Below are 26213 nucleotides of genomic sequence, written 5' to 3'. Positions count from 1 at the left end.
GGCCCAAAGAATTGCAACTTCTTTTTGAGGGAGGACACTTAGTCCCCAGAATGAGACTGCTGGCCAGTGATCAGCCCAGGGCAGCTAAGGGAGTGGCAGTCCGTCCTTCTAGGTCCCTTTGTGTTCCCAGTTTGTACTCAGGGCTTTCTCAGGAGGGGAAACAGGGCACACCGTTCATCGGGGAATTCTGCCAACAAGGCTATCTGTACTAGTTTGGCAATGCCCCTTCCCTCCCCCCATCCCATAAGACTGAGGAACCAGGCTGACACGTAGCCATGGGGCATTTCCAATTGCCCACCACTCACTAGCGGCAGGCAGATCATGATTTACCTGGTGACCTCTCCTGTCTCCAGGCACTGCTTCACAATACTCAGGAACTGACAGCAGTCTCCCAACCTGACCCCCAACTGTTTTGTGGCAGGGGCTGCACTCCTGAGACCCGGGAGCCTCTGGAGCAAGCACGCTCGCTCAGCACTTTCTTCCTCTGCCTCCTGCAGAGGCGGTCCCTGCCCCTCAACTTGTGCTGCCATCTCGCTCAGAGTAGTAGATACCTGCTCAATGTCCAAAAGTATGTATTAACATTGTGTACTATGGTTCTTCCTTTTGAGCTGGGGCAGGGCATGGGCCTCTAGAGGCAACGACCTGGAAGTCGTTCTTTATTGGTTTGGGTGCCTCTCTGGAGGATTGCCTTCCCACTGATCCGAATCAAGGCTCCAGCTCTTGAAGCCCGCCATCATTCTGAAGTTTACCATTCTTCTGAAAGGAAGAACATTCAGACCCAACGCAAATTAGAGAGAAAAGTTGATTCAGTCTCCAGGAAGATGGGACTCAGAGGCAGGCCGGCGGGCCTCGCCCATTGAAACCCTGGCAGCAGGCGCCAGGCTTGGGTGCAAGCGTGGGCGGGCAGCAGCGGGCAGTGCCACATGGAGGTGCACGGTAGGACCGGGGAGGGGGGGGTTGGGGGTTGGGGGGGGAAAGGGGAATCCTGAGCAGACTACCAGACAGTCCGAGAGGCCCTGCACACCTGTGTCTCAGCCCGTGTCCCAGCCTGTGTCCTGTGCGTCCCAGCGCCTAGAGGGACGGGCTCGGCCCCTTCTTTCCCTCTTGTAAAAAGCACTGCCTGGGGCCTGTCCCAGGTCTATCGCGGGGAGCCGCTGGCTTCCGAGACACCTGCGAGGACAAACGAAGCCCCCTGCGCCAGCACGTGGAGCCTGCATGTGGAAACAGGCCGGGAGGGGTCCCCCTTGCTGCAGCGGCGAAGCAAAGAGTGTGGAGGGGACCAGCGGGCGGCCCGGGGTCTCCAGGTCTCCGGCGAGCGCAGGCCGCGGCCCCAGCCCGGCCCCGGCCGGCTCCGCCCCCTCCGCGTCGCCCGAAGCCCCGGCCCCGCCCCTCGGGCAGCGCGGTCCCGCCCCTCCGGGTTGCTAGGGGAAGTGACGTCACAGCGCGATGGCGGCGGCTCCTTCAGGCGGCTGAAGGGGGATTTAGGCCCGGAATATCCGAGTCCATCCGCGGCGGGGAGAGGGCGAGCGGGGCCGGCGGGGGCCGGAGCAGGGGCGGCGGCGCTCGGACTGTCCCATCCGCCCCGTATTGAGGCGCTGGGAGCAGCCGGGCGGCCGGAAAGCGATGGTGAAAGTGGGGCCGTGAGGGGGGCGGAGCCGGCAGCCCGACCCGCCGTAGCGGCAGCAGCGGCGCCGCCTCCCCGAGCTCAGACCCAGGAAGCGGCCGGGAGGGCAAGAGCGAGCCGGATCCGCCGCCGTCGCCACCATGGAGCTCAGAGTCGGGAACAGGTACCGGCTGGGCCGGAAGATCGGTAGCGGCTCCTTCGGAGACATCTATCTCGGTGAGGCGCCCCTCCCCCCCCCCCGAGCTCGGGCCGCCCCTCGACCAGCGTCCGCCCGGCCCACCCCCACCCCCGGCCCGGGATCCCGGACACCTCCGGATCCTGGAGCTCGCCCCGAGGACCCCAGGGCCCAGGACCGGCCCCCTCCGGCCCTCGTCCAGCTCCCGCCCCGGGGACCCCACCCCAGACCCCGCCCCGGGGACTCTCCTCTCCGGCCTGCGGCTGTGACCGGGACCCTTCTCCCCTCCCACCCGTCCGGTTCGTGCCCCCGCAGCTCCCCAGGCGGGTGTGGAGCGGCTGGAACTCTCGGCCTTCCGGTGGGGTCCGGCCCGTGCCCCCGGGGGCACCTGCCCAAACGTGCGCCCGGGGCCGCCGGGGAGTGGCCCTCGGCCTCGGCCCGAGACCGTGGCCGCTCGCTGAGGCCCGCCCGCCCGGTGTCGCGCCTGGGTGTCCCCCGCAGGCAGACAAAGGCCGCCGGGCGGGTGCGCGGCCCCCCTGTGTCGTGTACACGTGGGGGTGGGCACGGCGAAAGTCCAGGGCGCCGGTCCGAGGCTTCTGCGTCCCTCGGTGCCCTTTGCGACGACGCAGCCCTAGCCAACAGGCTCCTCTGGGTCTGGCCCTTGGGCTGCTCGGCCGCAGCACCCGGCGCGGGGTCGCCCCGGCGGGTCGGGTCCTCTGCCTGGTCCAGTGGTAGTGGAGTACATGTTGCGCATCCGAGTTCCGCCCAGGGTACCTGGACATAAACCAGAGTGGGATTCAGGTGAGTGTAGAGGAAGTCGGTGTTAAGATGCTGGCAGAATTAGAGGCAAATAAAGTAGCAGAGCTCTCTGGACTCGTGAGGTCGTCCTCTGGGCTGTTAAAAATCTCAAGATAGATTTGAAGAACGTGTATGGGGTTAGAAAGTTCTGGATCGCTTCAGATTTACAGTGGAGGAGTACACACATACACGTGTAGAATAGAAGGTTGGCCTCAGTCTGAAAGTCGGCAATTTAAACATGACTTCCCTGCATCTCTCAGAGGAAGCGGGTGAGTGAACCCATGCCCCCTGGACGTGGCAGAGGAGCGCGTGCAGAGGGGTGTTGGTGTTGCGCAAGTTTGGGGTAAACACGTCCTGTTGTGCGGCCCCTGCCCGTGTACCTGTCAGAGGGGTCAGGCGTAGCTTCTGTCAGTCACGCTTCTGGGTCTGCTCTTCAGCAGCTGGCCCCATCCCTCCCTCTTGTCACCTGGAGAGGGTGCACCCCTAGGTTGACAAGAGTCAGGAGGCCACGCGTTTGTGTGCTGCATGACTGCTTGGGGTGCCTCCCGGCCCCACGCGGTACGGATGCCTTCCCGTCTGCCCTACTGGAGAAAAGACCCTCTGGGGACATTTCTCTCCAGCAGTCAGCCGGCCGCCTTCTCGGCAGTGTTCGTTTAGGGAGAATTGCTGGGTGAACGTGAGCCGTTTGCATCATTTATAGCGCAGTGAACTTTGGCCGAAGTGTTCACCTAGGACCTAGGAGCTGTACTGAAGTCCATTAAGCGCCCGTACCCAGCATCGAGAAGTAGGTATTTTGAAACCGTGTGTCCTCTGGTTGAGACCTTGCTAGGCAGCTCTGTGCTTTGTGCAACTGGGTTCAGACCGTCAGAGCTCAGTGGGGAGCCCCGCTGCTTATTGCCCGTGGCGTCCCTCTGGGCCTCACCATGTGTGGGCCACACCAGTAGCCCTTGATGCACGGGTGAGGCTGACCCGTCCCCGAGGGGTCTGTCCTCGGTCTCCTCCGTGTGCCTTCGGAGACCCATGGACCGCACCTCTCACACCCTTGCTCCCAGCGCCCAAACGGCCCATCCGTGAGGTACACTCAGGAGTTGTGTGCGTGGGGCTGGACACGACTGATCGATGCCACCAGCCCCGGCTTTCGGCCCACACGGGTCCATTGAGGCTAAGCGCTCCTCCACCATGGAAAAGCGAGGTGATCTCGGTATGTGAGTGAGTGATTCGTGGCTGGAAAGGCGGGTCTGAGGAAGCCCGCCCTCTGCTGCAGTTGGGGGTCAGAGATGGCTGCTCCAAAGACCACGGGGTGGGTTGCGCCGTCCATACGTGGTTTCTTCCTTGAGGTAACCGATTAGGCATGACTTAAGGAATCGGGTCTTCACGTCTCAAAAACCATTATGGCCCACGGATTCTGGTGTGATTATGATGTAAATCATTTCTCCTGTCATTTTGCTATTGATCAGAACACTCTTGACTCCTCCCTGTAGGTTCCTCTTGTTGTTAGCCTGCGTGTGGGGTCTTGGATTTCCGCCTGGGACTTTCTGTGCTTTCAGACGTTTGAAACCGTGAGGAGGGGAGGCCGGCCATCTCTGCGCCTGCTGAGGTGACGTGCTCACGCAGCACTGCGCCCTGCCAGTTCTTCGGGCCCTTCCCACGGTTGCCCCTTTAAAGAGAGGCGGTATCTCGGGGCTGTTTCTCTGACGCCCGGCCTTCAGAAACTGTGTGTACTTGAGCCGCCGTGGACCTCCAAATGTGCGGCCGGGTCCTCAGTCGACCTCTCCGGGCTTGCCACATCCCAGAGGCTCTTGGGAAGGGCGGGCCGGGAAGGCCTCGGAGCCTGGTGTGGCCGCCGGGCGTGAGGCGAAGCCTCCCCAGCACCGCACTTCCCTCAGCTTCAGCCTCCACACGCTTTGGCCCCTCGCTGCTGGAGGTGATGTTTCTGAGGCACTGGACCCCAGAAGCCCTTTCGCTTGCCGGCAGTGCATCCTTCTACCTCTGCTAGCATCTGCGAACAGAGGGGAATCGTGTTCTTAACGAGGACCACGTGTTCTCGGGGTGACCGGCAGAGCTTGGGGACGAAGGGAGTGCGTGCAGGGACGTGCTAAAGCCAGGCTGCGTTCTGTTTGGCCAGTGTTCCACAGTGTCTGCGAGCCCCCTGTTCTGGACCGTGTTTGTCTTCGGGAGGCAAGGGAGGCTGGCGGAAGGGTCCTCGGACCCCTCCCACCTCCTCCCCCTGCCATTCACGATTGGTGGAATGGAAGTTGTCTTCCTGCCTGTGTTGGCCTTTGTGTTGGACCCTGTCACTCCCATCAGTTTATCAGAGGACAGCCTCTCCTGCCTGTGTTACCTGTGTTACCCAGATGGGCTGTGCGGTCAGAATCTTCGTGTACAGAAGCACCTTTCGAGAGCTAAAGCTTAATAGGCAGTCTTTGCATACGTGACTTTCATGTGTTCCCTCTCACTCTCCTTTCTCTTCAGGAGCACCGTGCAAGGATGTCTGGCACGCAGTAGGGGTTCCAGAGTGGTGGCTAGCTGGCCAGGAGAGAAGACCAGTTGTCTGCACTGGCTGAAGCTTTCCTGGTCACCGGCCTGCGTTCTTTAGGGTGGTGGCTTGAACTTGGGTGTCTCTGATGAGAAGCTGCGGTGCTGCATTGGCTGCCTTGTCAACATTTGCCCTGTGAGAGTGACCTTTGCCTGGCTGCCCAGAGGCCTCTCCCTATTTCTTCTTTGATAAGACCGTCCTCAGTGGGAGTTGGGCATAAGGACAGCTGTATCAGGACAGGGTCAGCCTTGGGGTTAGGTTCGCTTAATTCATCATCTGACTTTGCTCAACTTGAGAGACGTCATTTTGTTTCTTTACGACCACCGTTAAGCCAAGTCTAAGCCTGGGGAGGGGAAGTCTTGTCCCACTGGGTGGGGCTGTTTAGCTGCAGGCGTTGAGGTTGTTTGGGAGAGGAGACTGCTTAGTGTAAACAGACACCGTGGATTGCCTTGTGAATATGAAACACAGTGCTCAGTGACGTCTCTTAAATTCTTGTCCCCTTTCTAGAAGTACTTCTAAAAGTTAGTTGTGCTAAAGGACCAGGTTTTGTGATTTCCAGTCCTTCGTAGACCAGTACTTTTGTGAAGTAAGATTAAAACGTTGCAGGAATGTCGCTTTGCTTTGAGAGCTCCTCAGGGTTCGCTCACTGCCTTGTGTTGGTCCCTCACGGACTGGTGGTAGTTTGAGGACCAGACCTGGAGCAGCACTGCCAGTTGAAGCAGGAAGTGTGCCATCAGCTGTAGGAGGTGGGACAGGACTGCAGGGCTTTGGGGCTGTGGACTGGTGGACGTTGGTTTCGCCTGTGATGTTTGTTTCCCTTGGAAGGCACAGAACTTGAAGCTGGACTGCTCAGTGCTTCCCCCCAATGGGCAGAGACCTCACAGGGAGGCAGCCGAGTGTATGCTGCTCTCACATTAATTGCAGAACCCAAGCCAAGCCTTTCTTTGGGCCATCAGACTCAGGGCGACTTTCACAGTTGTGATCCTGGGGGAGGCTGGTTCTGTTGCTGCTGTGATCCTGGGGGAGGACTATGTCTGTTCGCTGTGATCCTGGGGGAGTCTGGTTGTTTGCGGCTGTGATCCTGGAGGAGGCTGGCTCTATTACCGGTGTGATCCTGCAGGAAGGCTGGCACCATGTTAGGAGGATGGAATTCATACCGTATTCCAGAGTTGCCTACGGCCATTTGTCTCTAAGACTGTCAGTATTGCTGCATTGATGGCCAGACATTTGTATTATGAGCCACAATAGAGCGGAGCTAGAATGTTCTCTGCCTTCTTGAAGGTGCTAGTCTGGTAGATAGCCCGTGTGGGTCCAGGCTGTCTTGTCATTGAATACCTGCCTTGTGGCAAGGGTGACAGTGCTGATGGTTGGAGGTACAAGAGTGCTCTCGCTAAAGGCCCCACTGCTTGTGCTTTGGGGAACAGCGTTGCTGATGTAACCAGCACGCTGAGTCATCTTCTCTGTGTCTCCTGGGCTGGCGGGTTCAGCTCTGAGTCCAGGTCCTCGCAGGAACTCCAGCACATCTCCCATTTGCACGGTACGTTTACGATGAAGTCATTTCTCTTGTAGTTGGACAGATGGTCACAAATGTGGAAGGAAGAACGAAGTGTATTACCTGTCTTCCTTCTGAGTGCCCAAAAGAGTGTCTGCGGAATAGTAAACGAAGTTCTTGAATCTACAAGGGTCACTTGCAGTGGTCAGATGGTGGTTATTTCCCCGGTTTGGGATCCAGGCCCACCAGGAGCACCGCACTTCTTGCGGCCGGCTAAGCAGCCCCAGGGGGACTTTGGGGACTCTTGGGCATTTACTGGACACATGAACAGCAGCAGGCAGCATTCCTACAGGCCAGTCATGGCTTTAGTGCTTCCGATCTTATTCTGCCTTTGTTTAGGGATCTCAAGGTGCTTTGTAACCCGTAGTCCATTCCTCTGTGCAACTTTCTCGTGAGACAGACTGCACATCTTCCCACTAAACTCAGATGGAGAGAGAAACAGAGTCACTTGAGGACTGGCCAGATTCCTTTGTCCACCACCACGATCTCCGTGGGAAGAAAATGTCCCGGGTCTATTGAGCTGTTGGAACCAGTGCAGATAAACATACTACTGGGAAGGATTTATACTATGGACCCCCTGATCCGCAGGGGACACATTCCAGGACCCCCAGGGGATGCCCGAAACGGCAGACAGTACCGAACACTACGCATTCCACGTTTTTTCCTAGACGTACGCGCCCACGATAATGTTTATAAGTTAAGCGCGGTAAGAGACTAGGATAATAGCTACTAAGAAAATAGAGCAATTATAGCCATATATTGTAAATAAAGTCCTGTGACTGTGGTCTCAACACAGCCTTACCGAGCTGTCTCCCCTTTCCTGTGATGCCGTGAGATAGAGAAATGCCTGTGTGAGGAGACGGAGGAGGTGGACGCTGTGGGTGTGTGACAGTGGGTCAGGAGGGGGACCGTGGGTTTCCAGACCTGCATGGAAAGGGGACACCTATACTTAGAAGGCACCTAGGGGAGAACCGGATGTGTTCTGTTTGAGACTCTCCCTTTCTTGCCAGCTGAAGCCCCCTGAGGAAGGTTCTGCAGGTGCAGCTTGGGGCCAGAATGCTGTCATATTCACAGTCCCTTAAGCGAAGTAGAGCAGAGAGAGAACTTTTTTCTTTTTTTTTTTCTTTTTTTTAGTTTTATTTAAGTAATGTCTGCACTCAGTGTGGCGCTGGAACTCGGAGACACCAAGAGTCACACGCTACTCCTACTGAGCCAGCCAGGCACCCCAGATAGAGAACATTTTTAGAGAAAACTGAATTTGCCTTTAAACTCGTGGGCTGGTAATCAGGAGGTATTTGCAAATGTTTTGCCGGTTTTAGCATAAAACTAACAACAAGTATGTGACAAGTTCATGTTGCATAGGTGTAGTTTGGGCTCTGAGAACGAGTCTACCCTCTGGTATGGTGTCCGTGTTCAGTGGACATCCTGTTCCCCAGGAAGGGAGAGGTTGCTGGGTTCCTTGTGGGAACCGAGCCCCCTGGAAAAGCGCCCGAGTGTTTGGAGGTGTGTGCAGTTCGAAGCCCGGTCTGGGTGGACTTAGCTGGGTGGGGGTTTGGTAAAAAGAAAGGCTCACACCCGCCCACTTGTCCAGGCAGCATGGAGAAACGGGGAGCACACAGTCACCCTGGAACTCCCCCACTGCCTGGCCTTGGGAATGCGAGGGCCGAGCAACAGATAGACAGGAAGGTTTGGGGCAGGAAAGATGGGAGCCCTGTGGGCAGAAGTGCACTGCCCTGTCCCCGGCTCTCCCATTGACACGGTCAGGTGGAGACATGGAAATGAGCGATGAAATACTAAGGGAGACTTTTCTATGCCCATCAAAAACTTCTGTTTAAACAGTGAAAGTAATGATTTTCCACAGGGGTTTGTTAACCACTGACCCCGTCAGTGGTAGAAAGCAGAGCAGAGGGTCTGTAGTGTGTTGTAGCATTGCTTTAGGTGGTGGACACCAGATTATTAATGTTTGTGATTTTCTTTCTTTGCCAAGGTACGGACATTGCTGCAGGAGAAGAAGTTGCCATCAAGCTTGAATGTGTCAAAACCAAACACCCTCAGCTCCACATTGAGAGCAAAATCTACAAAATGATGCAGGGAGGAGGTATGCCCTTTACCTGTTCAAAAGAAAACCAGGGTTGTAATTGATGAGGGAGAATGCGTCGTGAATCAGAGCCTCTGGTGTATTCGGGGAAGGGAGGAGAAGGGTCATGTGGCTTCCTTCAGACCCTGAGGCCTGCAGAGGGCCTCACTCAACATAGAGCATGATTTTGCGCTTTTCCTTAGCTTCACGTCAGCCAATAGTGTCTTCCGACTCCGGGTTCATGCGAATTGTGATTTTTCAGACACAGATTGTTGGGTGTACTGCCTCAGTCACATGCTTTGCCCCCAGTTTTGGGGGAGTCCCTTCAGACGCTCCTGAGTGAAGTGGAGTTTGAACTCAGTGAACTCTGTGATCCCCTCCAGCTCAATTACTGTCCCAATCCTGTGAAACCTCTCGGGCCTAAGGGTGCCCGATGTTTGGTTTCCGAGTCTTTTGGAATTCTCTGGACTTCAGAATAGTTTGGCTAATGGAGCAAGAGGGGATTTTATTGGGGGTCTCAGTCCCAAAGACACTGCAGCATTGGGAAGGACATAACCACGCTCCACCTCAAGGAGCCCCCCTCCCCCCCCCCCCCCCCCCCATCCCCGGCAGCAGGGCTCTGTGTGTAGAGAGTGGAGGTGCTGCGTCCTCTTCGGAAATCCTTCACAGTGGATGCCTCCATGGTACTTTCATAGTTTGGGTGTTCTTGGCGGCGCTTTGCCAAGTGAAAACTTCAGAGTCTGAACTCGCTTTTTTGTCAGGGGAGCAGTGGGGGTTGGCGATTCCACTCTGGCATGTCCCCTCCCTCCCCCGAAATCTGTGCTGCTACGAGCAACCGACGTTTCTTGCTTTACGCAGGAGCAAGTGTCTCTTTAGCAGCAACACACATGGACCCGCAGGACCCATCGCAGATGGGGTCCTTTCTTGGGACCAGAGGAGGCTGTGGGCTCTTGACTGGCACCCGGGGGTGAAAATTGCCCCTTGTTGGCCTCAGGCAGTGGCCAGCAGAGGACCCAGATGGCATGGCTGCTCCCTGGCCATCCTCAGCAGAGGGTAGGCTCCTCAGGTATCAGGGATGGTCTGTACCATTTCGCAGGTGGTGAGAATGAGGTGACTCGGGACGTGGCCTTCATGGCTGGGGAGAGTCTGGTGCTGGAGGTTGAATAAAGCCGCCTCCCAGCTTAAAAGCCTGGTTGAATGTTAAGGAGCAGTATCTCTGTGAGCTGGAAGGCCAGAGGGCAGCAGGGAAGAAATCAGTTGGCTGACGCCCCAGACAGGAGTCGGTTAAGGGGCTGAGACTGTAAACAGAGAAGAGCTCATTCTGTTCAGCATGGGGCTTTTCCATCCCCGCACCGTGGCCTCTGTCGTGGGACTAGGTGCCCAGGCTGCAGCACTGCAGCTCATTTTGAAACCTGGACTTTAAGATTTGAAGGACCACTTGCTTTCTTAGTCTCCCTGTCCACCTTCTCTCGGGTCCTAGAAATCTGGGACCTTCTCCCCATCTGGCCATCCCCCACACGTAGATGAGTTTTACTCCTTTTTTTTTGTTGTTAACTTATTTTGAGTGTGTGAGAGCATGAATGGGGGAGGGGCAGAGAGCTTGAGAGAGAGAGACCCACACACAATCAAGTAGGCTCCGCGATGTCAGCCAGAGCCCGACGCAGGGCTCAGTCTCACCAACCAAGAGATCGTGACCTTGAGCTGGTATCGAAAGTCGGATGCTTAATGGATTGAGCCCCCAGGCTCCCCTACTCCTTTTTCAAATGTGCGCTTGGTAGATATTATCAAGGTGTTTAAAAGACAAAACAAAGTGTAAAATGTCAGTTTTGGAAAACAGCTGATGTCCCGGAAGGCAGAGTGCATGGTGCCGGTGGTGTTCTGTGCCTCTCTCCTAAACAGGACGAAGCTAGGGCCGCAGAGAAGATGCAGGAATCCGCTTTGCTGCCAGTTAGCCTTCTGCGTCACCCCTCATGTGAGCGCACATCGCTTTGTCGTGGTGGAGGGACAGCAAGCATCTGTGATTATGGCTCTTCTTACCTGCTTTGAACGCTGCATTCTGGGCGTACTCGCACGTGGTCGATACTGACGGCATCATAGGAGGAAGCTCGAAGCTACGCGGCTGTCTTGCACTCTCCAGCTTGCTGTACAGGGTCGTCTGGACCCTGCCCGGACCATGGTGGTGGTGGTGTGCCTGGCTAGGGAGAGCTTAGGGACGGCTGCTTTCAGGCCGGCAGGCTGCCTGGGGGCGGAGTCGGCCTCACTTCCAGACGCTGGCGCGTTTGCCGCCGCGACAGTCCTGTATGGTGGGTGTCACCGGCCTCGTGTCACGAATGAGGAAACATAGACCACTGCGGAACTTTCCAGAGGATAGAGATTTGAACCTGAGCGTTGTCGCACCCAGGCCACTGCCGCACAGCAGCTCTGCCTCTGGGGAGGTGTGCGCGGTCCTCCCTGGCAGTCAGCGGTCCGAGTGCGCCCCAGAGGCTTCCGCCTTCCCCACACCTGATCGCGGCGATGGATTAAAAAGTTGCAGTGGCAGAAATCTTGATTAGTTGTGTTGGCGAATGACTTGGGTAGACACCAGGTTCTTCTCAAAATGCAGCAGACTGACTGCCTGGCAGAACCTAGATATTAACTGCTCTTTCCCGTCCCGATGGCCCCCAAGTGGCTTCAGACCGCTGCCTCCTTTGGTAACCCCTCAGCAGAGAACGTTCGTTTAGTCCCCAGCCGCTTCCGGTCAAGGCTCGGGAGGGTGTGGCGTGTGGGTGCGAAGCCTGGGCCGGCGGTGAGGGTGAGCAAGTACCCTGGCGCAGGAGAGGCGTGCGGCTTCCCCAAGTTCACTTCTCTTGTCGTCTGCCCGTCTGCATCCGGGCCAGTGCCTGTGCTTCGTTTTGGACAGTCGCCATCTTTCTATTAACGAGTGTTTCACAATAGCAGAGAGCACGTGGAACATGCGGGGATTGATACTGAAGTTAATGCCTGTAACTCCCACCTGCTTGGAGGCAGCGGGGCCTCCCTGGGTACCACGTGCCCACCCCCGGCGCACTTGGAGGGGAGGCCGCGGCCCAAGCTTCTCCCCCAACATCCCTGCCTAGTTTGTTTCTAAATCTGTGTTTCTTTCACCCCACGAGAAATTTGCTTTTAAAAATCTAACAACCTTGTCTAGAAATGTGTGGCAGTTTTGTTTACGGTTGTGTTGGGCTTGAGTTGCAAAAAACTTCGTGAAAATTTGTATTGGCATTAATGTTGAATACTGGAACTTCTCGCAGGTAGAAACAGAAGGCATTTACCTGTCCCTGTCCCCTCACTTTCCCCCCCAAGCGTATGTTCTGGTAGCTTTGGACCCCATCGAGCGTTGAAGACCACACATAGCTACACCAGGCGGCCCGTTTCCCATCCAGATGGCACAGGGGTGGGGGCAGCATGTTCTGGCCCTGCTGTTCTAGCCCCACCGGCCTTGCTTGCTTCTGCGTGGGCTCCCAACAGCGGCATGCGATTTCAGATTTCTGATGTCACAGAGGAACAGTCTGTGGACACGCAGTGGGGACTGCCACGCGAATGGCTGTGTGGCTGACTGCTTCCTGGGGCCTCACCGCTCGGTTTCCAGTCTGCTCAGGACATAGCAGGCTACATTTTTGGGCCAGAGGACTCTTGAGAGCAAGGGTGCTCTGCTTTCTACCACGTTTTTTCTGCTCCCGGATGCTGTGGTGGCAAGACGTGCTGGTGTGAACTGCTAGTAAAGAAAAGTGCCGCCATTGGGACACCCCATCGACGTAAACGGGCCGTGGTCCCTGACACCCGTCTTCTGACCCACGCGGTCTTTGAATGTACGCAGTCCGGTCGTCATGTGCTCTACAACTTTCCCTTGACCCCGCGTGCTCCCCAGACACCCCCGAGCTGCCACAGCCGCAGGTCGGTGAAGTCACGTCTCCGTAAGCTGCTTCTCTCCTGCTTTGGGCATCCTGCGCTTGGGAACGGTGCCTCGAGGACGTTCAGTCCCTGTTTCCTGGGAATGGCATTATGCGTCGTGGAGCAGGCCTGCCGGGTGGCCCCAGGTGCCGCGTGTGCCCACGGGGATGTGCTCCTGGACGGTCGGTGCTCAGGGCTCCCCTCCTGCCTGCCTGGCGTCTGGGCTTCTGTCGGAGCCACGTCGTCTTTGGTCTCCCCTTCCCCATTTCTCTCTGATGTGGTATGGCGTGTCCTCACTAGCACAGAAGGCAAGGGGGACATTAAAGAACGAGAATGGGAAGGAAGAAATAAAACTTATTATTTGTAAAGGAAACCCCAAAAGACACATTAGGGATAGGCTGGGTAACTCGCTTGCCCTGTAGGACTTACAGTCCGTTCATTCCACCAACAGCAGTTACAAGATGTAACATTTTCCCCTACGTGCCAGTAAGTCTTTTTTTATTCGTTGTGTTTTTCCAGGGGAAGGGGAGGGTCAGTGCCTGTGTTATGCAAAGGGGGAGGTACCGGTGTGGCAAAACCATCACATCCCTACCCTCTAGGGATGGGGTCACTGAACCTGGAGGCTCAGCCTCCTGCGATTCAGGAACAAGAGGAGGGAGCCTGGGAGAGGACAGGTAGGCACATACGTCCCTCCTTCCCCAGAAAGTCAAGATTGCACAGAAAGCTTTGGTTTCCTGCATTAAACACGGAGTTACATTCACCCATCTCCTAAACAGTCCTGTGGCCCCTCTGACATACATGTCCTGACAGGGACACTCCTGAGGGACTTGGAAATCCAGTCGCCTTCCCTTCGTGGTCTCCCAGCCCCACTTTCTTCTTTCTTTCTCTCTTTCTCTCTTTCTTTCTCTTTCTTTCTTTCTCTTTCTCTCTTTCTCTCTCTCTTTCTCTCTTTCTCTCTTTCTCTCTTTCTCTGTTTCTCTCTTTCTCTCTTTCTCTCTTTCTCTCTCTCTCTCTCTCTCTCTCTCTTTCTCTCTTTCTCTCTTTTTCTTTTTTTTAATGTTTGTTTGTTTTAGAGACAGAGACAGACCATGAGTGAGGGAGGGGCAGAGAGAGAGGGAAACACAGAATCCAAAGCAGGCGGATTCAAACCCATGAACTGCCAGATCATGACCTGAGCTGAAGCCGGACCCCCAACCGACTGAGCCACCCAGGTGCCCTTCCCAGCCCCACTTTCTGCATGGGAGCTCATCCCCCCCCCCGCCCCGGCACGTGTCTTCCATAGGATTAGAGACTAAAGTAGGAAAGAAGGTTCAGTCCATCTGAATACAGCAGTGTATTTGGCATGAATCACGTCAAAGATCAGTCTTGACTTGGGATTGGGAACAAGGAATGGCATCTTCTGGCTTCTTCAGAATTTCGCATAAATCACTTAAGAGTTATGGAGTCACCCCAGAAATTAAATGTGTGGGTGTTTAAGCTTTTTGGTGGGAGTGGGGTACAGAGGAAGGAATAGGGTAGGAGTTAAGTTTTCAGGACAGAAGATCTGGCCCAAAATAGGAAGTAGGGGAAGGGGACACCAAGAAAGGATGGATGGCTCAAGACCCCCCCCCCCACCACCACTTGCACACATACTCTAAGAAGGGGTCCCTCAAGCCTGTGTTTGAGATCATTTGCCTGGTGCAGAGCCTTTTGTCAGATCATCTGGCTGTTTTTCTCTCAATACAAAAAGAAGTTTGTAAACCATAAAACCCCAGAAGAATATGGAGAAAGAGCAACTTGTGATGTTTACCCAAGTCAGGCCACCTCTTGGTCACTCAGCTGGCAGCTTGTGAGTCCTATGGGCCTGGCAGACACAGCGATCTTAAGTGGGGGGCCAGGACCAGGATGACACGTGGCTCCCCCAGTGCGCTCCATTGCACGCACCACCATGGCCCTATCCACTGCTGCACCAGGACAGGATGCCGGCCCTGGACACCACAGTCTCTGGAAGCCGAGGCAGGAAAGCCCAGCGTTATTCAAGGATAAAGATTTGGGGCCTTCATCTGGCACCCCAGGGCAGCTCAGGCGCTCTTACAACCTGTCATGACCAACTTGAATTTTTTCAAACACACATGAACTGTCGTGCTGGTAGGCCTGGCCTGAGCCAGTGAAGGATCTGGTAGGTGAAGGGAGTCGAGGTCCTATGATCGGAGGTCCTGAGTAGGAACCCTTCGTCACGGGTATAGACCAGCCTCCCCTAGCCTTGGCTTCCTCTCAGTGCCTTCTCCTGACCCCTCTGCATCGCCTTTCCTGTTCAGACTGATTGCTGATCTAGGAGGAAGCGATCAAGTCACGGGGCAGCCCGGTTAAAAACTCGTCGCCCATGAAGGTGGAGGGGTTTCAAGAGGACCCTGGCAGAGGAGCCACTCTAACTGGTAAAAGGAAGGTGGCTCCTGTGCTCTGCCAGCAGTTGTCCGTCCTGGTGGGACGGCAGAGCGCATTCCTGCTGCACGGTCCTGCGGCCGCTCCTGCCCGACACTGCTCTTTGCCCTGAGAGCCCGGCGCAGGAAGGAGGGCGTCACCTGGAAACACAAGACCGGGATGTTTGCATTAAGAGCGGAGTTAAAGTGCGCAAGACCGTCTTGTGTACGCAGCCAGGGCGGCTGAAATCCGGAGACCACGGGGCCCAGGGCACGGTTCTCTAGGAGCGTGAGAAGTGACACGGTGCGTCCCGGACGGTGGCGTGTGTGAGCTCACACCTCTGCCCCTCCTTTCCCACAGTGCACTGAGCGGTGTTCCCTGGGCGGGTACGCCCGGTTCTCGATCCCTTCACCTGTTGATGGCGTCCGGGCTGGTTCCAGGTATCGGGCATTCCAAAGATGCTGCAGACGTTTGTGTAGGTGCTCAGGTGGACAGTCACTTCCTTTTCTCATGAGTGAGTGTCTAGGGGTGGAGTGGCCGAATCAGAAGGAGGCGAGAGCTTTTCCTTTTGAATAAACCTCCAGCTGCTTTCCAGTGGCTGTTCCCTTACGCTCCCGCCAGCAGTGACCAGGGCTTTATGGTTGGTGTCTTTCAGTTTGCCTGGGTCATCTGTCATCTGAGTTCCTCAATTTACTGGCATAAAGCTGTTTATGATAGTTCTCTATTAGCCTTTTCGTGTGTCCGGAGGCCTCTTGCTGATATTGGTAATTTGTGCCTTTTCTGTTTTTCCCTGAGCAGTCTGAGTAGAAGTTTATCAAAAGTATTTTCAAAGAAACAGCTTTTGGTTCCAGTCGTCACTCTCTCTGTGTTGTTTCATTGACCACTACTCGATCATTTTTTACGTCATCTGCTTACTTTGGGTTTAATCTCCAATTCTCTGACGTCATTGATGTGTCTTTTTTTAATACAGGCGTTTAGTTGCTATAAATTTCCCCCAAGCACTACGAGAGCACATGTAAATCCTGATATGTTGGGTTTTCAGTTAGTGCAGAATGCTTTCTAATTCCTCTTCTGATTTCTCCCTTGATCCATGGGTTATTTTGAAGCATAGCATGTAGCTTCCAAATATTGGGGGTTTTCCAGAGAGCTCTTTGTTATTTCCGACTGGATTTCATGGTCTTCTGAGAGCACGCTTTGTACAACTAGAATCCTTTTAACGCTAAGCCCGTTTCATGTCCAGCATTGGGTCTGTCTTGGTGACTGTCCCGTGTGCACTTGAGGTCACTGTGCTCTGCTGCCCGAGGGGCTGCCGAGGACGCCGTCAAGTTGTGGGTTTGCCGATCTCCTTGCGGCTTTGCTTTGTGTGTTTTGAAGCTGTGCTGTTAGCTGCATGAACGAGTGGAGTTGTTAATGCTCTCCTGATGAGCTGACACCTTTATCCTTACGGAATGACGGGCGTATCCCTGGGAACGCTCTGCACGGCAGCCTGCTGTGTCCCATGCGGACCCAGCTCTCGTGCGCCCTTTGGTCTGAAGTTGATGTCGTGCGCTGGCCCTTTCTACCACCCGTGTGTGTGTGTGTGTGTGTGTGTGTGTGTGTGTCAAGGGCGTCTGCCTGTGATGGTGTGCTTCCTTTCCCTCACTGCCAGCCTGTGTGGTCCGGTCCTCCTGCGCTTACATTTGCATGTGATAAACCCTACGCTGCGTTGTTATTTTCGTTTGAACAGTCCTGTCTTTTCAAGGGATTTAAGTAATTTTAAAACCTTACGTGTGAACTTACATTGTTATTTCCAGTGCTTCTCAACCCTTTGTGCGGGCCCACACTTCCGTCTGCCTTCTGCCTGCAGGGCGGCCTTTCCGAGACGTAGCAGTGCAGGTCTGCTGCTGATGGAGTCTACGCCTTTTTTATAGACCTGGAGGTCTTCTCGTTACTCGGCTTTCTGAGGCGTTTTTCCTCCATCCTTGAAAGAGGCTTCCCACTGTGCTTTTCCGAGGAGTATGCAGTGATCTTGGTCTTTGTCTGGTTTATGTAACGTGGCGTTTCCCTGGCTGTTTTCGAGATGCTCTCTTTATCTAGTCGTGAGCGATTTGATTCACAGGTCTGGACGTTTGTGCGATGTTCGTTGTGGCCCCGGTGCGTGGGGCTCGCCGAGCTTAGGTTGGTGAGTTTGTTGTCTTTATCCAGCTGCTACTTCCAGCACCCTCTCTGTCCCCTCCTCCCTCTTTCCTGGGGGCTGCGTGGTGCAGGTGTCTGGTGGCTCGAAGCTGTCCCAGAGCTCACTGAAACTCTTGCTGCTTTTCCAGTAGTTTTGTGCCTCGAGTCACACATCTTTTCTTCTACGCTGTCTGATCTCAGACCCTGTAGTTCTCCTTTCTAAAAGTTAGAGTTGAGTCTCGTAAATCCCCCATGCCATGCCTTCGTGTAACTTTTTGACATGGAATGTAGTTGGAGTTGATAACGTGTTGTCCATCTCTGCTGATTCTAACACCTGAGCCAGTTTCAGCGGACTGTTCTCAGCGCGGGTGTTTTGTGCCTCTTTGCATACCTGGTCATCTTTGGATGCCAGACGCTGTGACTTCCGCTGGCTTGCACGCTCGGTATTAACTCTGCTGCTCAGACCCTTCCTCCACTTGGTCATAAATGGGATGAAGTCAGGTTCTTTTTGCCTGCTCAGTCTTTGCATCTCTGCTGACACTCAGGCTGGGAGGGGGCAGCCTGTGCCCTGTCTGTCAGGCCTGGGCGTTGTTCGTTCGTTGTCTCCCGTTCAGTGTCTTAGAAACCATTTTTCCATGTGTCCTGTGTTTTGTTAAGTCTTCTGTTTTTGCAGATATGAGGGTAAATTGGGCCCCTATTACTCCCATTTTGGCTGGATGTAGGGAAACTTTTAAGCTTTTAAAAGAAAATAATAGTATCTGTTTCTGACTCAGGGTTTCTTATACCAGAAACATTACTCATTAAGAAAAAGATTGATATATTCATCTTTGTTAAAATTCCTCATCAAAACACTCCAAAAGGAAAAAAAAATATGCCTCACATAAAACCGGCAGTGGTTTAGTAGCCAGAGTCTTTAAAGAACTGCTATAAAACAGGCAGAAGATTCCCTGATAGAAAAGTTGGCAAAAGACACTTGTCGACATTTCAGAGAGGAAACGTGTGGCCAGTAACCACATGGAAGAAAGATCCAGGTTGAGAATTTAGCGTGACACCATCTATATACCCACTCGGTTGATAAAAATTGAGCGATCTGGCGGTCCTCTTCCACAGCAGGGACTCGCCCACTGCTGGTGGGTGTGTGGGGTGGGCTCTCCGGAGAGTCTCCGGAAACAATTTGACATTATCTCGTACGGTCAGATAACTTGTGCTCTGTGTTTGTAGGTACGCGCCTGGGGGATAAACTAGATGTGAACGAGAACTTCGTGTGTTAAGAATTTGCACTCGTGGGCATAAATACGGGTATACTGAGTAGCACTGTTTATAGTGGAAGCAGACCCAAACGGTCCAAGTGGTGAACTGCGGTCTGTTCTGCAAACTGTACAACATGCGTCCTTCTTGACAAAACTATTTAATAGAACCGTGATTCGTTTGTAGTAGTTTTTGGTGTACGCCATAGTGACTAGACGGTCCCGGGGGCCCCACAGTGCTCACGACAGGTGTGGTCACATTTGTCCCCATACCGCGCTCCTCCAATATCATTGACTATTCCGTGTGCTGTACTTTTCATTGCTGTGAGTTTTCCTTTTTTTTTTTTTTTTTTTTACTCATTTTATAACTGGGAGATTGTACCTCTTAATTCCCTTAACCTGTTTGTTCCACCCCCTCTGGCAACCACCACTTTATTCTCTTTATGAGTTTGTTTTTGTTTTTTATTTGCTTGTCTGTTTTGGGTTTTAGGTGATGCATATGAGTGAAATCATATGGCATTTGTCTTTCTCTGTCTTAATTCACTTAGCCTAACACTCTAGGTCCATCCGTGTTGTCGCAAACGGCAAGATCTTCTTTTTTTATGGCTGAGTAATCATGCACCCTCACTTTATTAAAAGCAAGGGAATGACAGAGTTCTGGATGGTCGTTATTCGGGGAGCACGGGAGTGAGAAGTGCATGGGAGTGTGTAATGTGCAGCACGTGAGGTTCTCAAGAATGCTCTTGGTCTGGGTAGGTGATCTGTGCTACAGACATTTGCTTCGTGATGCTTTAAAAAGACAATGTAGGGGCGCCTGGGTGGCGCAGTCGGTTAAGCGTCCGACTTCAGCCAGGTCACGATCTTGCGGTCCGTGAGTTCGAGCCCCACGTCGGGCTCTGGGCTGATGGCTCGGAGCCTGGAGCCTGTTTCCGATTCTGTGTCTCCCTCTCTCTCTGCCCCTCCCCCGTTCATGCTCTGTCTCTCTCTGTCCCAAAAATAAATAAAACGTTGAAAAAAGAAAAAAAAAAAAGACAATGTATTGGATTTGTTCCCATGAAACATGGAAAAATTTTAAGTAATTGATTTTAAGAATGAAAGGGGGTTGCCCCGTTTGTATCAGGACTTGCTTTAAAGCTGAACTAAAAAACATTTAGTGTCAGAAAGTGAGGCAGTGCTCAAAACACAGAGGCACAAAAGCCTCGATTGATGGGCTTGGTAGATGGTCTCAGGACTGACTCAGGCGCCTCTGGGGGCCCTGGGTAGAGCACCACGGACAGCCAAGTGAGTGACCGGGGGGTGGGGGGTGGGGGGGCTGCAGTGCAGACCAGAGTGTGACATAGGTACCTGTAGGCCCGTAATGTTCCCAAAAAATGATTGAATAAGTAAACTGGGGGAGAAGAGACAAACCTGTGTAGAAGAACCTGAGTAGTGTGTGTGGATACTCCCTCCACCCACCCCGAAGAATGTGGAGCATGACCCCCCCCAACATCCGAAGTGTGGGCCATACGTAGTGATGGCCTCCCAAAGAGAACAGAACTGGGAAGGGAGAATGAGCGCATCTCAGCTAAGCGGTCAAGGTCGTGTCCACAGTGATGGCGTCACCTTGACAGCACGGAGCCCTGACATGAAGAGAAGGGCGCTCTGCACTCTGCGGTCTTCCCCCCGCCCCAAGCCCATCACGCAACATCAGATACATCCCAGCAGAGGGACGGCCCCAGCACCCCCAGAACTGCCGGGCCACCGGAAACCAGGGACGACGTGAGAGATGGCTGAGTCCAGAGATGCCTGGGGAGACGTGAGGAAGGGGCAGACAGAGGATGACAGGAAAACCGAGGGCACCTGAACGGTGTGGACTTTGGTTGACAGCAGCGAGCCCATAGTAGTTTGTGATTTGTGACACAGGCAGCACGCTGACGGGAGGTGCTGACAGGGAGTCGGGGGGAGGTGGATGGGAACTCCGCTCTTTCTAGACGAGCCACTCTTGTCCTCTGACACCTTCTCTTTCTCGCGCCTGCTCACTCCGCCACCCGGGATGCTGGCCTCTCCCCGTGTCACTTCCAGCCACTGCCCGCCAGCCCTTGTCGCATGGCGTGTTTCCCATGTGGTGCGTCTGAGTGTGCGAGCACAGGCGTGTTGGGTTTCTCTTGCAGTGGGCATCCCCACCATCCGGTGGTGCGGGGCGGAGGGGGACTACAACGTCATGGTGATGGAGCTGTTGGGACCGAGCCTGGAAGACCTGTTCAACTTCTGCTCGAGGAAATTCAGCCTCAAAACTGTCCTGCTGCTTGCTGACCAGATGGTAAGAACCCCGCTTTCCAAAGTGCCGGGGAGCCCGGGTGCTCGATGCCTGCTTGGTTTGCCTCGGCAGTGTGATGGCGCATTCGGGTGCGGTTCCTTTTGTTTTACGCCTGTTGGTGGGTGGGGAGAAAGCGGGCACACGGTCACCTTTGCTGCAAGGCACTGACAGTTGGCCAGCTTTGGAGACTGCCCCACACGGCGTCGCCCATTCACGTGTGGGACTCTGCAGAGAGGCCGACTGGTGCAGACCCTCGTCTGGGAAGGGGGCGGTCCTGTCACCAGCCAGCAGTCCACCCACCACGAGAGCCAGCGAGGAAGACGGCAGGGGTCCCGAAGGTGGTCCGATCGGCGCCCTTCACTGGTTGTTGAGTTACTCTGCTCTGACCAAGGGCACGGGACATGCAGCTAAGGGCGCAGCCCTCACTCTGCCGAGCCAGGATCCTTTTCCAAGGCTGCTGCTGGGGCTTAATGTCTCATCGTTCCTTCTCTGCTTCCAGATTAGTCGCATCGAATACATTCATTCAAAGAACTTCATCCACCGAGATGTGAAGCCAGATAACTTTCTCATGGGTCTGGGGAAGAAGGGCAACCTGGTCTACATCATTGACTTTGGGCTGGCCAAGAAGTACCGGGATGCCAGGACCCACCAGCACATCCCCTACCGCGAGAACAAAAACCTCACTGGGACGGCGCGGTATGCCTCCATCAACACGCATCTTGGAATCGGTGAGCCCGTGGGTGGTGGGCTCTTCTGTGCCCCCGGTCACTGGCCCAGGCCGCCTTGGGCATGTCCATCCCTTAGCTCAGGGAAAGGGAAGCCCCTTGGGACACCCTGGGAGTGGCCAGCATGTTTGGCATGGAGGCTGTCATCGAACCTTTGTAGCGGAGGCTGAGTGTCCGGACTGTGGAGAACCTTTCGTGAGGTGTGGTGGGGGCGGGTAAGTGGCTGGGCTTTCTGACAGTAAACTTAATATTGGTATCGCCCATCCAGGGGTGCCATTCCCCCCAGAAGCACATCAGGGGTGACTTCTGGTGAGAAAGAACCCGAGAGTATTTTCTGTAGCTTTAAAAGTGCATTTCCACAGTAAGCATGCGCCTGGGGTCTTGGCTTTGCAGCTGCAGGCGCACGTGTGCTGTTCTTAACCCATTTCCCATCTTTTCCAGAACAATCTCGAAGGGATGATCTGGAGTCACTGGGCTATGTGCTCATGTACTTCAATCTGGGCTCTCTGCCCTGGCAGGGGCTGAAGGCAGCCACCAAGAGGCAGAAGTACGAACGGATCAGTGAGAAGAAGATGTCCACCCCCATCGAAGTGCTGTGTAAAAGCTACCCCTGTGCGTGTCCTCGAGTGCAGGCGCTGGGTGGGCCTGTGGTCTCAGGGTGGGGTTAGGGTGGGGGTGCTGGGAGGCCAACGAGTCCCGCGTGGTGAGGAGGGGAAGAGTCCGTGGGTGACCTGTCCTTGGGCCGGTGGCGGCTTCCTGTCCCTGGTGCTCCTCTGCTTTCCGGGACCAAGGACCCAGGGAGTTCTTTGTTCCTATGGAGAAATGCCCTGGGGGGAACCAGGCTGTGCTCTGTGGTGCTGGGTTTTCTTAAACTGTTTCCTGAAGTCTCAGTTCCCTCCCTGTGTGACCAGTGTTTCGGATGACATGTCTCGCGTGCCCGGTGTGTGGCAGGCAGTGGTGGCGAGAGCATCCGCAGCCACCAGTGCCCCGTTGGGCGCTGCTGGGTAGCACTGAGTATCTTGTTCTGCAGCTGAGTTCGCCACGTACCTGAATTTCTGCCGCTCCTTGCGTTTTGACGACAAGCCTGACTACTCCTACCTGAGGCAGCTCTTCAGGAATCTCTTCCACCGCCAGGGTTTCTCCTATGACTACGTGTTCGACTGGAACATGCTCAAATTTGTAAGTGCTCTGCCGGCTGCTTAGACAGAGGCCTCCGCCAGACGAGGTGCAGGTTTTAGAAGGCGTGTCTGCCGCCTAGGGGGAGCCGAGTGCACCTGCTAGGGTCTTGGCCCGGTGTGGAGTGCGTCTAGCCAAGGCTGGGAGGTTCCAAGAAGCAAGATCCCAGTGAGGGGACAGTAAAGAAGGCACTGTGTCAGCGCTGGCCCCCCTGGAGCCAGTGGAATGTGTCTCCTGGCGCAGGTCTGCCTGGAACCAGGGCTCTTACTTGAATGACAGACCGTGGGAATGTCATTTTATTATCATTCTCCTCACCAAGAGCGCCATGGCTTTGACTGCCTCTGATGTTGAGGTGTGGCTCCCGAGCGTTTGTCGTGCAGGGGGGTATGGCCAAGGCTGAGGGCTCCTGCCAGGTGACGTGACCACCTGCCCCTCCTCCCTCGGACCCAGCCGTGTGGGTGAGCGAGCTGGGTGGGTGCTCGGGAGACGCGGTGCCTGGGGTCCAAGTGCGTTGACTTCCTTTGTTCGGGGTAGTTGAATGGATGCAGGTTTGCGCATGACTGCTGGGGGTGGGGGTGCAGAAGTTGAGCTTTGGTGTTTGCCTTCTCTAAAGCAGGCTGCCTGTTACAGGAATCTAATTAATCTTGAGATACTATTGCCAGAAACTTCCAGGGTTTTTTTGGAACTTCTTCCTCTTTTGTTACAAATTTGTTATATTTAGTTACGAGCTTAAAACAGAAATTGGAACCTTTCCAGGGTGACAAGATCTGATGGAGGAGCGGAACCTCCTCTCTAGACAGCATAAGCCAGAAAGGATTATTTTGCGGCCTCGCGGGTACGCGGGTGTTCGTGCAGGGGTCTGTGCCGTGTGTGGGAGAACCAGGTGTGCCGCAGTGGGCTGGCGCAGGACGTGCCCCCACAGGTCGCCCAGAGTCTGGGCAACGTTCTGGCGGCATCCCCCTCCCAGTGGGGCCGGCCACCTTTCTCTGGGCAGGGCTGGGGTGTGGCTCATCGCAGCTCTGTGGTGCTCATGCTGGAACAGCCACGCACCTCTGCGTCGCCACTGAGAAGCTGCCACGGGTGGCTTGTTACTCCAGTGGGTGCGGAGGAAGACTTGTGCAGAAACCGATGGTGGCTGGATTTGGCCCGTGGGCTGCGTTTGCAGACTGTTGCCTTACGGCACTGGTAATTAGAATGTGGTGGCGGGTGTCCTGTCCCCACTCGCCCGGTTCATCGTGTAACTAGCTGTTTGTGCTGGGAGCGAGTTAAGTGGTGTCCACCACGTGGGTCCTCCTAGGACAGCTCTGGCTACCTGAGTCCTTGTCAGTGGGCACTGGCCTGACATCCGCCCTGGGGCCGGAGATCTGGGCTCTGCTCAGGCCTCCCACCGACCAGACGCCGCCACTTTCACATGCCTCTTGGATCCTCTGGATGCCAGCACGTTGGGCCCACCGCTGCCCTGACCTCGTGTGATTTCCCGTCCCCGTGTGGATGTTCACAGGGAAGAGGCCACCCAGTTGCTATCAGTGAGGGGGATTCAGGAGTGTTGGGGACCTCCTCTGCGCACTCATAGGGTCAAGGGGCAGGCCGCTGTCCTGGAGGGAGAGGCACCTCATCCCAGCTGGCCGCAGGTCCCAGTGCCCCTGGTGTGTTCTTGAGTCGCAAGGGGCAGCCGGGACCCTTGGGCAGTTTCCACCGAACCCTGTTCAGTCTAGTCTTCCTGCTTCCTTCACAGGGAGCCAGCCGGGCAGCTGATGACGCTGAGCGGGAGCGCCGCGATCGAGAGGAGCGGCTGAGGCACCCTCGGAACCCAGCCGCCCGCGGCCTCCCCTCCACGGCCTCTGGCCGCCTGCGGGGCACCCAGGAGGTGGCTCCTCCCACCCCCCTCACCCCTACCTCACACACTGGTGAGTGGGCTGGGGCCACGTCTCCCCAGCAGACACCGGGGCTTCTGGTGTGCACGTTGGCCGCTCTGGTTGTTGGAGCTGCAGGGCCCCGCGCCGGGTGAGGCTGTGTGCGTCCCGCTTCTGGTCGACTCTGGTTCCCGAGGATGGGCAGGCCAGGGGACGTGTGTTTCACTGGACTTGGAGGACCCTGCCACTGAGACATGGATGGCTCTCCTAGGAGCCTCTCTCCCCGCCCCTCTTTCCCCTCCATGAGCGGCCCCCTGAGCACAGAGGCCTCGAGCTGCCCCCTTCCGCTGCTTGTGCTCCTGGGAAAGTCCGCCCGGAGCCAGCACACTGGTGTCCCTGGGCGCTCCGCGGGCCCTGCCCACCACTGCCGACCTGGAGATCTGGTGGGGCCCCGTGGGGTACAGCGGCACCCACCTCCCCGCGTGCTAGACGCCGAGGCTGCTGAGGAGAGGCCTCCTCTCGCTGATGGCAGGGCTGCCCTGAGGCCTCACCCTCGCCCCCCCGTCTCCTCTTTTCCAGCTAACACCTCTCCTCGGCCCGTGTCTGGCATGGAAAGAGAGCGGAAAGTGAGTATGCGGCTGCACCGCGGCGCCCCCGTCAACGTCTCCTCCTCCGATCTCACGGGCCGACAAGATACCTCCCGCATGTCGACCTCACAGGTATGTGCTCCGCACAGGCACACGCTCCGGGCTCGGCGAGGTCGGGACGCTGCGGCCCATGGGCCTCTCTGTGTCCGAGCTGGTCTTCGGGCGCCAAGAAGAGTGGGGCGAGGGTGTGGAAGGGCTTCCTTCCTTCCTGCTTCCCCTCGGCCGTCCTTTCCGAGTGTTAAGCGGGGAGGGACGCGGCGCCCCTTGCAGCTCTGCAGCCCCTTAGTTCAGAGCCTACTGCGGGCTGTGCAGAGGAAGGGCTCGTCTCCCGGCCGCGCTGGGACAGGTAGTGGGGCCTTTTCTCTTCTGTGGCCCTCCTCGCAGCCCATCCCCAAGCCAGCCCTGGAGGCTTGGCCGTCTTCCGGTGCAGACTTGAGATGCCACACCTGCTCACACCACACGTCTGTCATGGGCACACACAGGCTTGGAGGCCCTTTGCTCACACTTGTCGGTCAGGCGGTCCCCATGGATTGCTGGCGGCCCCTGGAAGGTGGCCTGGACAAGCCCGTCAGCGCGCGGGTGAGGGTTCCCGTCTTCTGAGGTCCCTGCCCACCTGCCTTCTTTCTGACGAGGCAGGTGTCCTCAGAGAAACGGCTCGATCATGCACACGGGTCCCTTCCACCCACATCCTCCTCTTCCCTCTCTGGCTTTGGTGCTGTGGCTCTTCTGCGTTCACCCACGTGCCCTCCACAGATGAGCTCTTTTCACACCCTTGGACCTTCTTGCTCAGGTAGCTGTCAGGTCCCTCTCCTGCTTCCAACAGGGTCCTCCGGGTGCCTGTGCCCCGTGGTATCTGAGGGGGGTTGGGGGGACGGGCACTGGTTTTGGGGAGCACCCTGGAAGCCCGGGTCCTGGGTCACGCACCCCCGGCGGTGCCCCTCCGGCTCACTGTGGTACCTCTCTCGTTGACGAGTTAGCCTTGGGCCCTGCTGCTGGCACACGCCTGGTGCTGGGCGTATCTTGGTGAATTGCTGAGCCAAGCAC

The 26213-nt window shown here is 55.8% G+C and overlaps 1 protein-coding gene and 1 long non-coding RNA gene across 9 annotated transcripts in view; one reads left to right on the top strand and one right to left on the bottom strand.

Moving 5' to 3' along the window:
• Nucleotides 1-645: 645 nt before the first annotated feature.
• LOC123604172 lies at nucleotides 646-1305 on the bottom strand. The gene is made up of 2 exons (XR_006715245.1): nucleotides 1025-1305; nucleotides 646-756 (listed from the first exon to the last, which is right to left on the bottom strand). It is a non-coding gene; the product is annotated as an uncharacterized LOC123604172 (long non-coding RNA).
• A 138-nt stretch (nucleotides 1306-1443) lies between these two features.
• CSNK1D (casein kinase 1 delta) overlaps nucleotides 1444-26213 on the top strand; it is a 33406-nt gene continuing 8636 nt past the window's right edge. For 4 of the 8 annotated variants that reach the window (XM_045489961.1, XM_045489962.1, XM_045489956.1 and 1 more), the window contains exons 1-8: nucleotides 1444-1840; nucleotides 8673-8783; nucleotides 20623-20771; nucleotides 21268-21496; nucleotides 21935-22105; nucleotides 22524-22672; nucleotides 24405-24576; nucleotides 25102-25241. In XM_045489961.1, the coding sequence (XP_045345917.1) occupies nucleotides 1765-1840; nucleotides 8673-8783; nucleotides 20623-20771; nucleotides 21268-21496; nucleotides 21935-22105; nucleotides 22524-22672; nucleotides 24405-24576; nucleotides 25102-25241 (1197 nt within the window). In that variant the 5' untranslated portion in view covers nucleotides 1444-1764. Of the gene's footprint in view, nucleotides 1841-2171; nucleotides 2601-8672; nucleotides 8784-12759; nucleotides 12818-20622; nucleotides 20772-21267; nucleotides 21497-21934; nucleotides 22106-22523; nucleotides 22673-24404; nucleotides 24577-25101; nucleotides 25242-26213 lie in introns of those variants that run through there. The other 4 variants (XM_045489964.1, XM_045489957.1, XM_045489959.1 and 1 more) reach the window with 4 other exon arrangements.

The sequence above is a fragment of the Leopardus geoffroyi genome, chromosome E1 (genome assembly GCF_018350155.1).
Source record: "Leopardus geoffroyi isolate Oge1 chromosome E1, O.geoffroyi_Oge1_pat1.0, whole genome shotgun sequence".
Taxonomy (NCBI): Eukaryota; Metazoa; Chordata; class Mammalia; order Carnivora; family Felidae; genus Leopardus; species Leopardus geoffroyi.
This window is presented reverse-complemented; position numbering and strand designations above follow the sequence as displayed.